General features: G+C 47.6%; 1 protein-coding gene across 12 annotated transcripts in view; it reads left to right on the forward strand.

Annotated features, from left to right (window-relative positions):
* LOC128696147 (protein lin-10) overlaps nt 1-12,500 on the forward strand; it is a 921,476-nt gene that overhangs the window by 643,562 nt on the left and 265,414 nt on the right. For 3 of the 12 annotated variants that reach the window (XM_053787275.2, XM_053787278.2, XM_053787284.2), the window contains exon 2: nt 10,702-10,970. The exons of the other annotated variants lie outside the window; for them this stretch is intronic. In XM_053787275.2, coding sequence (XP_053643250.2) covers nt 10,941-10,970 — 30 coding nt within the window. In that variant the 5' untranslated portion in view covers nt 10,702-10,940. The remainder of the gene's footprint in view (nt 1-10,701; nt 10,971-12,500) is intronic. 12 annotated transcript variants of the gene reach the window in all.

Raw genomic sequence — 12,500 nt, forward strand, 5'->3', positions numbered from 1 at the left:
GTGTTGCTAGGGCTAGTAGAAACGTAGCTAGTGTTGCTGCTGACTACCTGACGTTATCACTATCTGACGTTATCAGGACAGGGCTAGTAGAAACGTAGCTAGTGTTGCTGCTGACTACTGACGTCAGGACACGTAGTGTTGCTAGGGCTAGTGCTAGTGTTGCTGCTGACTACCTGACGTTATCAGGACACATAGTGTTGCTAGGGCTAGTAGAAACGTAGCTAGTGTTGCTGCTGACTACCTGACGTTATCAGGACACGTAGTGTTGCCAGGGCTAGTAGAAACGTAGCTAGTGTTGCTGCTGACTACCTGACGTTATCAGGACACGTAGTGTTGCCAGGGCTAGTAGAAACGTAGCTAGTGATGCTGCTGACTACCTGACGTTATCAGGACACGTAGTGTTGCCAGGGCTAGTAGAAACGTAGCTAGTGTTGCTGCTGACTACTTGACGTATAATGTTGCTAGGGCTAGTAGAAACGTAGCTAGTGTTGCTGCTGACTACCTGACGTTATCAGGACACATAGTGTTGCTAGGGCTAGTAGAAACGTAGCTAGTGTTGCTGCTGACTACTTGACGTTATCAGGATACATAGTCTTGCTAGGGCTAGTAGAAACGTGGCTAGTGTTGCTGCTGACTACCTAACGTTATCAGGACACACAGTGTTGCCAGGGCTAGTAGAAACGTGGCTAGTGTTGCTGCTGACTACCTAACGTTATCAGGACACACAGTGTTGCCAGGGCTAGTAGAAACGTAGCTAGTGTTGCTGCTGACTACATGACGTTATCAGGACACGTAGTGTTGCCAGGGCTAGCAGAAACGTAGCTAGTGTTGCTGCTGACTACCTGACGTTATCAGGATACATAGTGTTGCCAGGGCTAGTAGAAACGTAGCTAGTGTTGCTGCTGACTACCTGACGTTATCAGGACACGCAGTGTTGCCAGGGCTAGTAGAAACGTAGCTAGTGTTGCTGCTGACTACCTGACGTTATCAGGACACGTAGTGTTGCCAGGGCTAGTAGAAACGTAGCTAGTGTTGCTGCTGACTACTTGACGTTATCAGGACACATAGTGTTGCTAGGGCTAGTAGAAACGTAGCTAGTGTTGCTGCTGACTACCTGACGTTATCAGGACACATAGTGTTGCTAGGGCTAGTAGAAACGTAGCTAGTGTTGCTGCTGACTACTTGACGTTATCAGGACACATAGTGTTGCTAGAGCTAGTAGAAACCTGGCTAGTGTTGCTGCTGACTACCTGACGTTATCAGGACACACAGTGTTGCCAGGGCTAGTAGAAACGTGGCTAGTGTTGCTGCTGACTACCTGACGTTATCAGGACACATAGTGTTGCTAGGGCTAGTAGAAGCGTGGCTAGTGTTGCTGCTGACTACCTGACGTTATCAGGACACGTAGTGTTGCCAGGGCTAGCAGAAACGTAGCTAGTGTTGCTGCTGACTACCTGACGTTATCAGGACACGTAGTGTTGCCAGGGCTAGTAGAAACGTAGCTAGTGTTGCTGCTGACTGCCTGCCATAATGTTTCCTGGTGGTTTAGTAGACTATCCTCGTGGAGAGGTGACTGAGGCGTGAAGCTTCTGGTTCACTATCCTCGTGGAGAGGTGACTGAGGCATGAAGCTTCTGGTTCACTATCCTCGTGGAGAGGTGACTGAGGCGTGAAGCCTCTGGTTCACTATCCTCGTGGAGAGCTGACTGAGGCGTGAAGCCTCTGGTTCACTATCCTCGTGGAGACCTGACTGAGGCGTGAAGCTTCTGGTTCACTATCCTCGTGGAGACCTGACTGAGGCGTGAAGCTTCTGGTTCACTATCCTCGTGGAGAGGTGACTGAGGCATGAAGCTTCTGGTTCACTATCCTCGTGGAGAGCTGACTGAGGCATGAAGCTTCTGGTTCACTATCCTCGTGGAGAGGTGACTGAGGCGTGAAGCTTCTGGTTCACTATCCTCGTGGAGAGGTGACTGAGGCGTGAAGCTTCTGGTTCACTATCCTCGTGGAGAGGTGACTGAGGCGTGAAGCTTCTGGTTCACTATCCTCGTGGAGAGGTGAGTGAGGCGTGAAGCTTCTGGTTCACTATCCTCGTGGAGAGGTGAGTGAGGCGTGAAGCTTCTGGTTCACTATCCTCGTGGAGAGGTGACTGAGGCGTGAAGCTTCTGGTTCACTATCCTCGTGGAGAGCTGACTGAGGCGTGAAGCCTCTGGTTCACTATCCTCGTGGAGAGGTGACTGAGGCGTGAAGCTTCTGGTTCACTATCCTCGTGGAGAGGTGACTGAGGCGTGAAGCCTCTGGTTCACTATCCTCGTGGAGAGGTGACTGAGGCGTGAAGCTTCTGGTTCACTATCCTCGTGGATCCTCGTGGAGAGCTGACTGAGGCGTGAAGCTTCTGGTTCACTATCCTCGTGGAGAGGTGACTGACTGAGGCGTGAAGCTTCTGGTTCACTATCCTCGTGGAGAGGTGACTGAGGCGTGAAGCTTCTGGTTCACTATCCTCGTGGAGAGGTGACTGAGGCGTGAAGCCTCTGGTTCACTATCCTCGTGGAGAGGTGACTGAGGCGTGAAGCTTCTGGTTCACTATCCTCGTGGTTCACTATCCTCGTGGAGAGCTGACTGAGGCTTCTGATCCTCGTGAGCTGACTGAGGCGTGAAGCTTCTGGTTCACTATCCTCGTGGAGAGGTGACTGAGGCGTGAAGCTTCTGGTTCACTATCCTCGTGGAGAGGTGACTGAGGCGTGAAGCTTCTGGTTCACTATCCTCGTGGAGAGGTGAGTGAGGCGTGAAGCTTCTGGTTCACTATCCTCGTGGAGAGGTGAGTGAGGCGTGAAGCTTCTGGTTCACTATCCTCGTGGAGAGGTGACTGAGGCGTGAAGCTTCTGGTTCACTATCCTCGTGGAGAGCTGACTGAGGCGTGAAGCCTCTGGTTCACTATCCTCGTGGAGAGGTGACTGAGGCGTGAAGCTTCTGGTTCACTATCCTCGTGGATAGGTGACTGAGGCGTGAAGCTTCTGGTTCACTATCCTCGTGGAGAGCTGACTGAGGCGTGAAGCTTCTGGTTCACTGTCCTCGTGGAGAGCTGACTGAGGCGTGAAGCTTCTGGTTCACTATCCTCGTGGAGAGCTGACTCTGGTTCACGTGGAGAGCTGACTCGTGAAGCTTCTGGTTCACTGTCCTCTGAGGCGTGAAGCTTCGTGGAGAGGTGACTGAGGCGTGAAGCTTCTGGTTCACTATCCTCGTGGAGAGCTGACTGAGGCGTGAAGCCTCTGGTTCACTATCCTCGTGGAGAGCTGACTGACGTGAAGCTTCTGGTTCACTATCCTCGTGACTGAGCGTGAAGCTTCTGGTTCACTATCCTCGTGGAGAGGTGACTGAGGCGTGAAGCTTCTGGTTCACTATCCTCGTGGAGAGGTGACTGAGGCGTGAAGCTTCTGGTTCACTATCCTCGTGGAGAGCTGACTGAGGCGTGAAGCTTCTGGTTCACTATCCTCGTGGAGAGCTGACTGAGGCGTGAAGCTTCTGGTTCACTATCCTCGTGGAGAGGTGACTGAGGCGTGAAGCTTCTGGTTCACTATCCTCGTGGAGAGCTGACTGAGGCGTGAAGCTTCTGGTTCACTATCCTCGTGGAGAGCTGACTGAGGCGTGAAGCTTCTGGTTCACTATCCTCGTGGAGAGCTGACTGAGGCGTGAAGCTTCTGGTTCACTATCCTCGTGGAGAGGTGACTGAGGCGTGAAGCTTCTGGTTCACTATCCTCGTGGAGAGGTGACTGAGGCGTGAAGCTTCTGGTTCACTATCCTCGTGGAGAGGTGACTGAGGCGTGAAGCTTCTGGTTCACTATCCTCGTGGAGAGGTGACTGAGGCGTGAAGCTTCTGGTTCACTATCCTCGTGGAGAGGTGACTGAGGCGTGAAGCTTCTGGTTCACTATCCTCGTGGAGAGGTGACTGAGGCGTGAAGCTTCTGGTTCACTATCCTCGTGGAGAGGTGACTGAGGCGTGAAGCTTCTGGTTCACTATCCTCGTGGAGAGGTGACTGAGGCGTGAAGCTTCTGGTTCACTATCCTCGTGGAGAGCTGACTGAGGCGTGAAGCTTCTGGTTCACTATCCTCGTGGAGAGCTGACTGAGGCGTGAAGCTTCTGGTTCACTATCCTCGTGGAGAGCTGACTGAGGCGTGAAGCTTCTGGTTCACTATCCTCGTGGAGAGGTGACTGAGGCGTGAAGCTTCTGGTTCACTATCCTCGTGGAGAGGTGACTGAGGCGTGAAGCTTCTGGTTCACTGTCCTCGTGGAGAGGTGACTGAGGCGTGAAGCTTCTGGTTCACTATCCTCGTGGAGAGCTGACTGAGGCGTGAAGCTTCTGGTTCACTATCCTCGTGGAGAGGTGACTGAGGCGTGAAGCTTCTGGTTCACTATCCTCGTGGAGAGGTGACTGAGGCGTGAAGCTTCTGGTTCACTATCCTCGTGGAGAGGTGACTGAGGCGTGAAGCTTCTGGTTCACTATCCTCGTGGAGAGGTCCTGGAGAGGTGACTGAGGCGTGAAGCTTCTGGTTCACTATCCTCGTGGAGAGGTGACTGAGGCGTGAAGCTTCTGGTTCACTATCCTCATGGAGAGGTGACTGAGGCGTGAATCTTCTGGAGGTGACTGAGGCGTGAAGCTTCTGGTTCACTATCCTCATGGAGAGGTGACTGAGGCGTGAAGCTTCTGGTTCACTATCCTCATGGAGAGCTGCGTACCTGGGTTACAATCTCGGACAAAACAATGTTAATTTTTTAGACATTCACTGTCATACAGAGTCTTGTGTGTTGTGTATTTGTTATTAACATATGACAGCAGAAAACTGAAATATAAATTACGTTTGTAACTGTTGCAAAAGCTTTTAAGTGAATCTGTGGTGTATGTAAGTGATGGTAATATTGTACATTAAGTCAGATGTGGGTGGTAGCAGTGTTGACAGTGTTGGTAGTGGTATAACTAGTCAGGTGTGGGTGGTGGCAGTGTTGGTAGTGGTATAACTAGTCAGGTGTGGGTGGTGGCAGTGTTGGTAACAGTATAACTAGTCAGGTGTGGGTGGTGGCATAGTGACAGCTGTATGTAGAAGTCTTCACTTGACTGGTGTTCGTTCATCTACCTTGTCGATCAATCTGGTGATGACTCGTGCCTAGTACTTTCTTGGAGTCCAGGAAGATAGTGTCCTCCCAGCACTCTTCCCCGTCTCATCGCAGTAACTGTCACAACTGCAGCTGACTCCACAAATAGCATCTTCCAGTCCTAAAAACAGTTGATTTTCCTTTTTTACTGAGGAAGGCACTCCAATACTCTCCCGCTACCAGTCATAAATTACCTCCAGGACGATGTACGTCAGTTATACTGGTCGATAGTTCATTGACTGGTGTCTGTACTGAGTCTTTAACACGGGAAATACATTACCCAGCTACTAATTATCCGAAAGTTTCTAATGTCTGGTGAGTTTTATTGGAGATGTTTAGTGTGGGTTCACACTGGCTCTTCTCCCTCAATATCCATGGTAATATGATGTACATTGTGAGTTTACACTGGTACTTCTCCTACCCTCAGTATCCATGGTAACATGATGTACATTGTGGGTTCACACTGGTTCTTCTCCTACCCTCAGTATCCATGGTAATATGATGTCAGATTTTATATTCTTTGTTGTGTGAGTTTCATCACTATCTTCAGGGACGTGCCTTGTATGGGCCAGTGTTCATTCTTATGTTTGGTACTGCCTCAGGCGTGTGTGGATGTCTTCTGGTGTTGGTTAATCTGTTCTTACTCTCCTTGAATGTTGTGTAGCCTCTCACTAATACCTGGTGTGTTGTGAGTTGTTCTCACAAACACCTCGATGAAACTTGAAAACTATTCACTCGTAATTCTTCTGTTTTTTGTCGTAATTCTTTTGGTTTCTCGTCATTGTTCTGGTTTTATTCGCTCAGCGTATAAGACAAAAATGTGAAACCTTATCACAGTGTGGAGAGAAGTATGACCTGGTGTTTCTCTTACTTCCTCTGTGATTGATATCTTTGTTGTTGTCTTGCCTGTTGTCTGTGCATGGATGGTGAATGTTGCAAGAAGGAGAAGGCTGGAGGCAGTGGAGATGTGTCTTGGGCAATGTGTGGTGTGAATATAATGCAGAGAATCCATAGTTTGGAGATCAGGGAGAGATGCGGGGTTTCCAAAAGTATTATCCAGAGGGCGGAGGAAGGGCTGTTGAGGTGGTTTGGACATTCAGAGAGGATGGAACAAAACAGAATGAATTGAAGGGCATATATATGTGTAGTGGAAGGAGTGTGGGGTAGGGGTTATCCTAGGAAAGGTTGGAAGGAGGGGATAAAGGAGGTTTTGTGTGCGAGGGGCTTGGACGTCCAGCAAGCGTGCGTGAGCGTGTTAAATAGGAACGAGTGGAGACAAATTGACAAATTGTTTTTTATGACTTGACGTGCTGTTGGAGTGTGAGCAAAGTAACATTTATGAAAGGATTCAGTGACACAGGTTAGTCGGAACTGAGTCCTGGAGGTGAGAAGTGCAGTGCCTGCGCTCTGAAGGTCGGGTGTTGATTAACGTTGCAGGTTTTTAAGTGTAGTGTAGGAGCGCCTCTGTCAAGACAATGATGGAGTGAATAATGAAAATGTTTCTTCTTTTTTTTGGTCACCTGCCTTGGTGGGGAACAAACCATGTGTTAATAAAAAAAATGTTTTTATGGTTGTGTGTATGTACTCGATTGTACTCGCCTGATGGCAGTTGCAGGGGTCGAGCCATAACTCCTGGCCCCGCCTCTTCACTGGTCGCTACTAGGCCCACTCTCCTCCTGCTCCATAAGCTTTATCATACCTCTTCTTAAAGCTGTGTACGGATCCTGCCTCTACTACATCACTCTTCAAATTGTTCCACTTCCTGAAGAAGTGATTCTTAACATCTCTGTGACTCATCTGAGTCTTCAGCTTCCAGTTGTGACCCCTTGTTGCTGTGTCTCATCTCTGAAACATCCTGTCCCTATCCAGTATTTTATACGTCGTTATCATGTCCTTCCTGTCCTCCATGTTGTCAGGTCGATTTCCCTTAACCTCTCCTCGTAGGACATACCTCTTAGTCTTGTTGCAAACCTTTGCACTTTCTCTAATTTGTTGCTGTGCTTGACCAGGTTTCGGTTCCAAACTGGTGCTGCATACTCCAGGATGGGCCTGACATGCACTGTATACAGAGTCTTGAACGATTCCTTACTGAGGTATCGGAACACTATTCTTAGGTTTGCCAGGCGCCCATATGCTGCAGCAGTTATTTGGTTGATTTGCACCTCAGGAGATATGATCAGTACTATACTCACCCCGAAGATCATTTTCCCTGAGTGAGTTTTGCACTCTCCCCCCCCCCTTAGCCAGTATTCTTTCTGCGATCTTCTTTGCCCTTCCCCAATCTTCATGACTTCGCACTTGGTGGGGTTAAACTTTAGGAGCCAGTTGCTGGATCAGGCTTGCAGCCTGTCCAGATCCCTTTGTAGTCATGCCTGATCTTCATCCGATTGAATTATTCTCATTAGCTTCACATCATTTGCAAACAGACACTTCTGAATCTATCCGTACCATCATGTCATTCACATATACCAGGCACAGCACGGGTCCTAGGACTGACTTCTGTAGAACCCCGCTCGTCACAGGTGCCCACTCTGCCATCTCATCATGTACCATGACTCGTTGTTGCCTTCCTGTCAGGTATTCCCTAATCCCAGTGCCCTTCTTGTTATACCTTCCTGATCTTCTAGGTCTTGCACCAATCTCTTTGTGTGGAACTATGTCGAAAGCCTTCTTACTGTCCAAGAAAATGCAGTCTACCCACCGCTCTCTCATTTGTCTTATTGCCATCACCTTGTCGTAAAACTCTAGTAGGTTTGTAACACAGGATTTCCCTTCCATGAAATTGTGCTGGTTGTCCTGTTTAAGCTCAGTCCTTTCTAGGTGCTCTGCCACTCTTCTCCTGATAATCATCTCCATGGCTTTGCATACTATACATGTCAGTGGCACTGGTCTGTAGTTTAATGCTGCTTGTTTGCCTCCTTTCTTAAAAATTAGGACTACATATTCTGTCTTTCACACCTCCGGTGGTCACCCTGTTTTGATAGATGTGTTGAAAATTGTTGTTAGTGGCACACACAGCTCCCTGTATCAGGACCCACAGAGAGATGTCCGGTCCCATTGCTCTTGAGGTATCTAGTTTGCTTAGTAGCCTCTTCACCTTCTCCTCGGCTGTGTGTATTGTGTCTAGCACTTGTTGGTGTACCCCATCATTCCGACTTTCTGGAATCCTTTAAATCTCATGTTGAGCTCTTCACATACTTTGTCGCTTCTTGTTATCTTCCCTCCTTCCTCAGCCTGACTACCTGGTCCTTGACTGTTGTTTTCCTCCTGATGTGGCTGTACAACAGTTTCAGGTCAGACTTGGCTTTTGACGCTGTGTCATTTTCGTATTGCCGCTGGGCCTCCCTCCTTATCTGTGCATATTTGTTCCTGGCTCTTCAACTAAGCTTATTTTCCTAAGTCCTTTGTCTTCTGTACTTTTTCCATTCTCTGGTGCACTTAATATTGGCCTCTCTACACCTTTGGGTGAACCAAGGGCTCGTTCTGGTCTACCCATTATTTCTGTTACCTTTGGGCAAGAACATCTCATCGTCCTTGCATTTTGTTGTTACATATTCCATGATTTCATTTACTGATTTTCCTGACAGTTCTCTGTCCCACTGAACCTCGTGCAGGAAATTCCTCATGCCTGTGTAGTTCCCTCTTTAGTAGTTTGGCTTCTCCCATCCTGCTCTTCCTGCTTCCCTCTCCACTTGTAACTCTACTATGTATTCGAAGCTCAGGATCACGTGATCATTGTCTCCAAGGGTTCTTTTCGTATATAATGTCCTCAATATTTGAACTACACAAGGTGAATACTAGGTCCGGTCTTGCTGGTTCGTCGTCTCTTCTCTCTCTGGTAGTGTCCCTAACGTGTTGGTACATGAGGTTTTCCAGTGCTACCCCCATGTATGTATGTTTGTATGTATGCATGTATATATATGTATGTATGTGTGTTTTATCACTGTCCCACAATACCAGGTCTACCTGGTCTTTCACCACACTCACAATACCAGGTCTTTCACCACACTCACAATACCAGGTCTTTCACCACACTCACAATACCAGGTCTTTCACCACACTCACAATACCAGGTCTTTCACCACACTCACAATACCAGGTCTTTCACCACACTCACAATACCAGGTCTTTCACCACACTCACAATACCAGGTCTTTCACCACACTCACAATACCAGGTCTTTCACCACACTTTCACAATACCAGGTCTTTCGCCACACTCACAATACCAGGTCTTTCACCACACTCACAATACCAGGTCTTTCACCACACTCTCACAAAATATTATTTGTGTGATGTGTCTTATACAAAATCCGGTTTTATCGTTTTTATATTTCTCGCCTTAAGGAATTGTGTGTGTGTGTGTGTGTGTATGTGTGTGTGTGTGTGTGTGTGTGTGTGTGTGTGTGTGTGTGTGTGTGTGTGTGTGTGTGTGTGTGTGTGTGTGTGTGTGCTCATCTATATATGTGGTTGCAGGAGTAGAGTCATAGCTTCTGACCCCGCCTCTTCGCAGGTCGCTACAAGGTCCACTTTCTCCTTGCTCTATGAGCTTTATCGTATCTCTTTTTAAAGCTATGTATGGATCCTGCCTCCACTACATCACTCTCCAGATTGATCCACTTCCTGACAACTCTATGACTGAAGAAATACTTCCTAACATCCCTGTGACTTATCTGAGTTTTTAAGTTCCATTTGCGACCCCTTGTTGCTGTGTTCCATCTCTGAAACATTCTGTCCCTATTCACCTTGTCAATTCCTCTCAGTATTTTATATGTCGTTATCATGTTCCCCCTATCCCTCCTGTTCTCCATTGTCGTCAAGTCGACTTCCCTTAACCTCTCCTCGTGAGACATATATATCCCTTAGCTCCAGGACTAGTCTTGTTGCAAACCTTTGCACTTTCTCTAATTTCTTGACGTTCTTGGTCAGGTGTGGGTTCCATGCTGATGCTGCATACCTCTATATGGGCCTGACAAACACAGTTTACTTTACAGTGTCTTGATTGACTCCTTAGGTGTCGAAACATTATTGTTAGTTTTGCCAGGCGCCCATATATATTCACGTAGTTGTGGTTGCAGGGGTCGAGTCACAACTCCTGGACCCGCCACTTCACTGGTCGAGTCACAACTCCTGGACCCGCCACTTCACTGGTCGAGTCACAACTCCTGGACCCGCCACTTCACTGGTCGAGTCACAACTCCTGGACCCGCCACTTCACTGGTCGATACTAGGTCACACTTCCTGCTCCATGAACTTTATCATTCCTATGTATGTATGTATGGGTACACACGTGTGCGTAACGCTGAGTCCGTCTTGTTGATGGTTTATAGGGCTTCTGACATCGGACCCCGTATCGAGATTTGGTGCTTAATTTCCGTATATATATATATATATATATATATATATATATATATATATATATATATATATATATATATATATAGATATATATATGAAATATAGAAAATGTTTAAAAAGATCACCAAAAAATAGTGAAGTGATTTGTGTCTGTGTACGAAAAGTGAAATGATTTGTGTGTTCTTGTACTCTACTGAAGATCCTCCGAGTGTTTAGTGAACTGTAAAAGTTGGTGACGACTGAGAAGGAAAAGTGTAGTCACTAGTGATGATTGCAGTGTGAGGAAGGTGATACCTGACACTAGCTACTGTGCCTGGGAGATACTTGGTACGTGGCACCACCTGCAGTGTCTGGCAGATACCCAGCGCCACCTGCAGTGTCTTGGAGATACCTTGAACCAGCTGCAGTGTCTCACTGCCACGTGAGAGCAGTGAGATAATGGTAGCGGTTGAAGCGACCAGTGATTGTGTAAGTACCACAATGAGCCCCAGATGGCGCAGGCGTCAGGTGCGACAGGTGGTCATCAGGTGACCACTGTAAAGGTTATCCTACCCGGTAACAACAGTTGATGACAACAACGCCATCAATCGCAACTCTGCCTTCTAGTGCGGAGAGTTAAAATTTGTCTGAACAAAAGGTCAGATTCTGCCATCTAGACAAGTGTCTTGTGGTAGTTTACTTGTAGCCCCTCAACGACTACTGTCTTGTGGTAGTTTACTTGTAGCCCCTCAACGACTACTGTCTTGTGGTAGTTTACTTGTAGCGCCTCAACTACTACTGTCTTGTGGTAGTTTACTTGTAGCCCCTCAACGACTACTGTCTTGTGGTAGTTTACTTGTAGCCCCTCAACGACTACTGTCTTGTGGTAGTTTACTTGTAGCCCCTCAACGACTACTGTCTTGTGGTAGTTTACTTGTAGCGCCTCAACTACTACTGTCTTGTGGTAGTTTACTTGTAGCCCCTCAACGACTACTGTCTTGTGGTAGTTTACTTGTAGCGCCTCAACTACTACTGTCTTGTGGTAGTTTACTTGTAGCCCCTCAACGACTACTGTCTTGTGGTAGTTTACTTGTAGCGCCTCAACTACTACTGTCTTGTGGTAGTTTACTTGTAGCCCCTCAACGACTACTGTCTTGTGGTAGTTTACTTGTAGCGCCTCAACTACTACTGTCTTGTGGTAGTTTACTTGTAGCGCCTCAACTACTACTGTCTTGTGGTAGTTTACTTGTAGCCCCTCAACTACTACTGTCTTGTGGTAGTTTACTTGTAGCGCCTCAACTACTACTGTCTTGTGGTAGTTTACTTGTAGCCCCTCAACGACTACTGTCTTGTGGTAGTTTACTTGTAGCGCCTCAACTACTACTGTCTTGTGGTAGTTTACTTGTAGCCCCTCAACGACTACTGTCTTGTGGTAGTTTACTTGTAGCGCCTCAACTACTACTGTCTTGTGGTAGTTTACTTGTAGCGCCTCAACTACTACTGTCTTGTGGTAGTTTACTTGTAGCGCCTCAACTACTACTGTCTTGTGGTAGTTTACTTGTAGCCCCTCAACGACTACTGTCTTGTGGTAGTTTACTTGTAGCGCCTCAACTACTACTGTCTTGTGGTACTTTACTTGTAGCGCCTCAACTACTACTGTCTTGTGGTACTTTACTTGTAGCGCTAAGTTACCTGAACACGGACTACTAGATGATATTAGCGCAATAGTGAGAAGGTTGTGATAGACTCAGGCTACACTGCCAGGTGTGGTGGTAGACTAGTTAGACTCAGCCTACACTACCAGGTGTGGGTAGACTAGTTAGACTCAGGCTACACTGCCAGGTGTGGTGGTAGACTAGTTAGACTCAGGCTACACTACCAGGTGTGGGTAGACTAGTTAGACTCAGGCTACACTGCCAGGTGTGGTGGTAGACTAGTTACACTCAGGCTACTCTGCCAGGTGTGGTGGTAGACTAGTTAGACTCAGGTTACTCTGCCAGGTGTGGTGGTAGACTAGTT

This window comes from Cherax quadricarinatus, chromosome 48 (assembly GCF_038502225.1).
Source record: "Cherax quadricarinatus isolate ZL_2023a chromosome 48, ASM3850222v1, whole genome shotgun sequence".
In the NCBI taxonomy this organism is placed as follows: Eukaryota; Metazoa; Arthropoda; class Malacostraca; order Decapoda; family Parastacidae; genus Cherax; species Cherax quadricarinatus.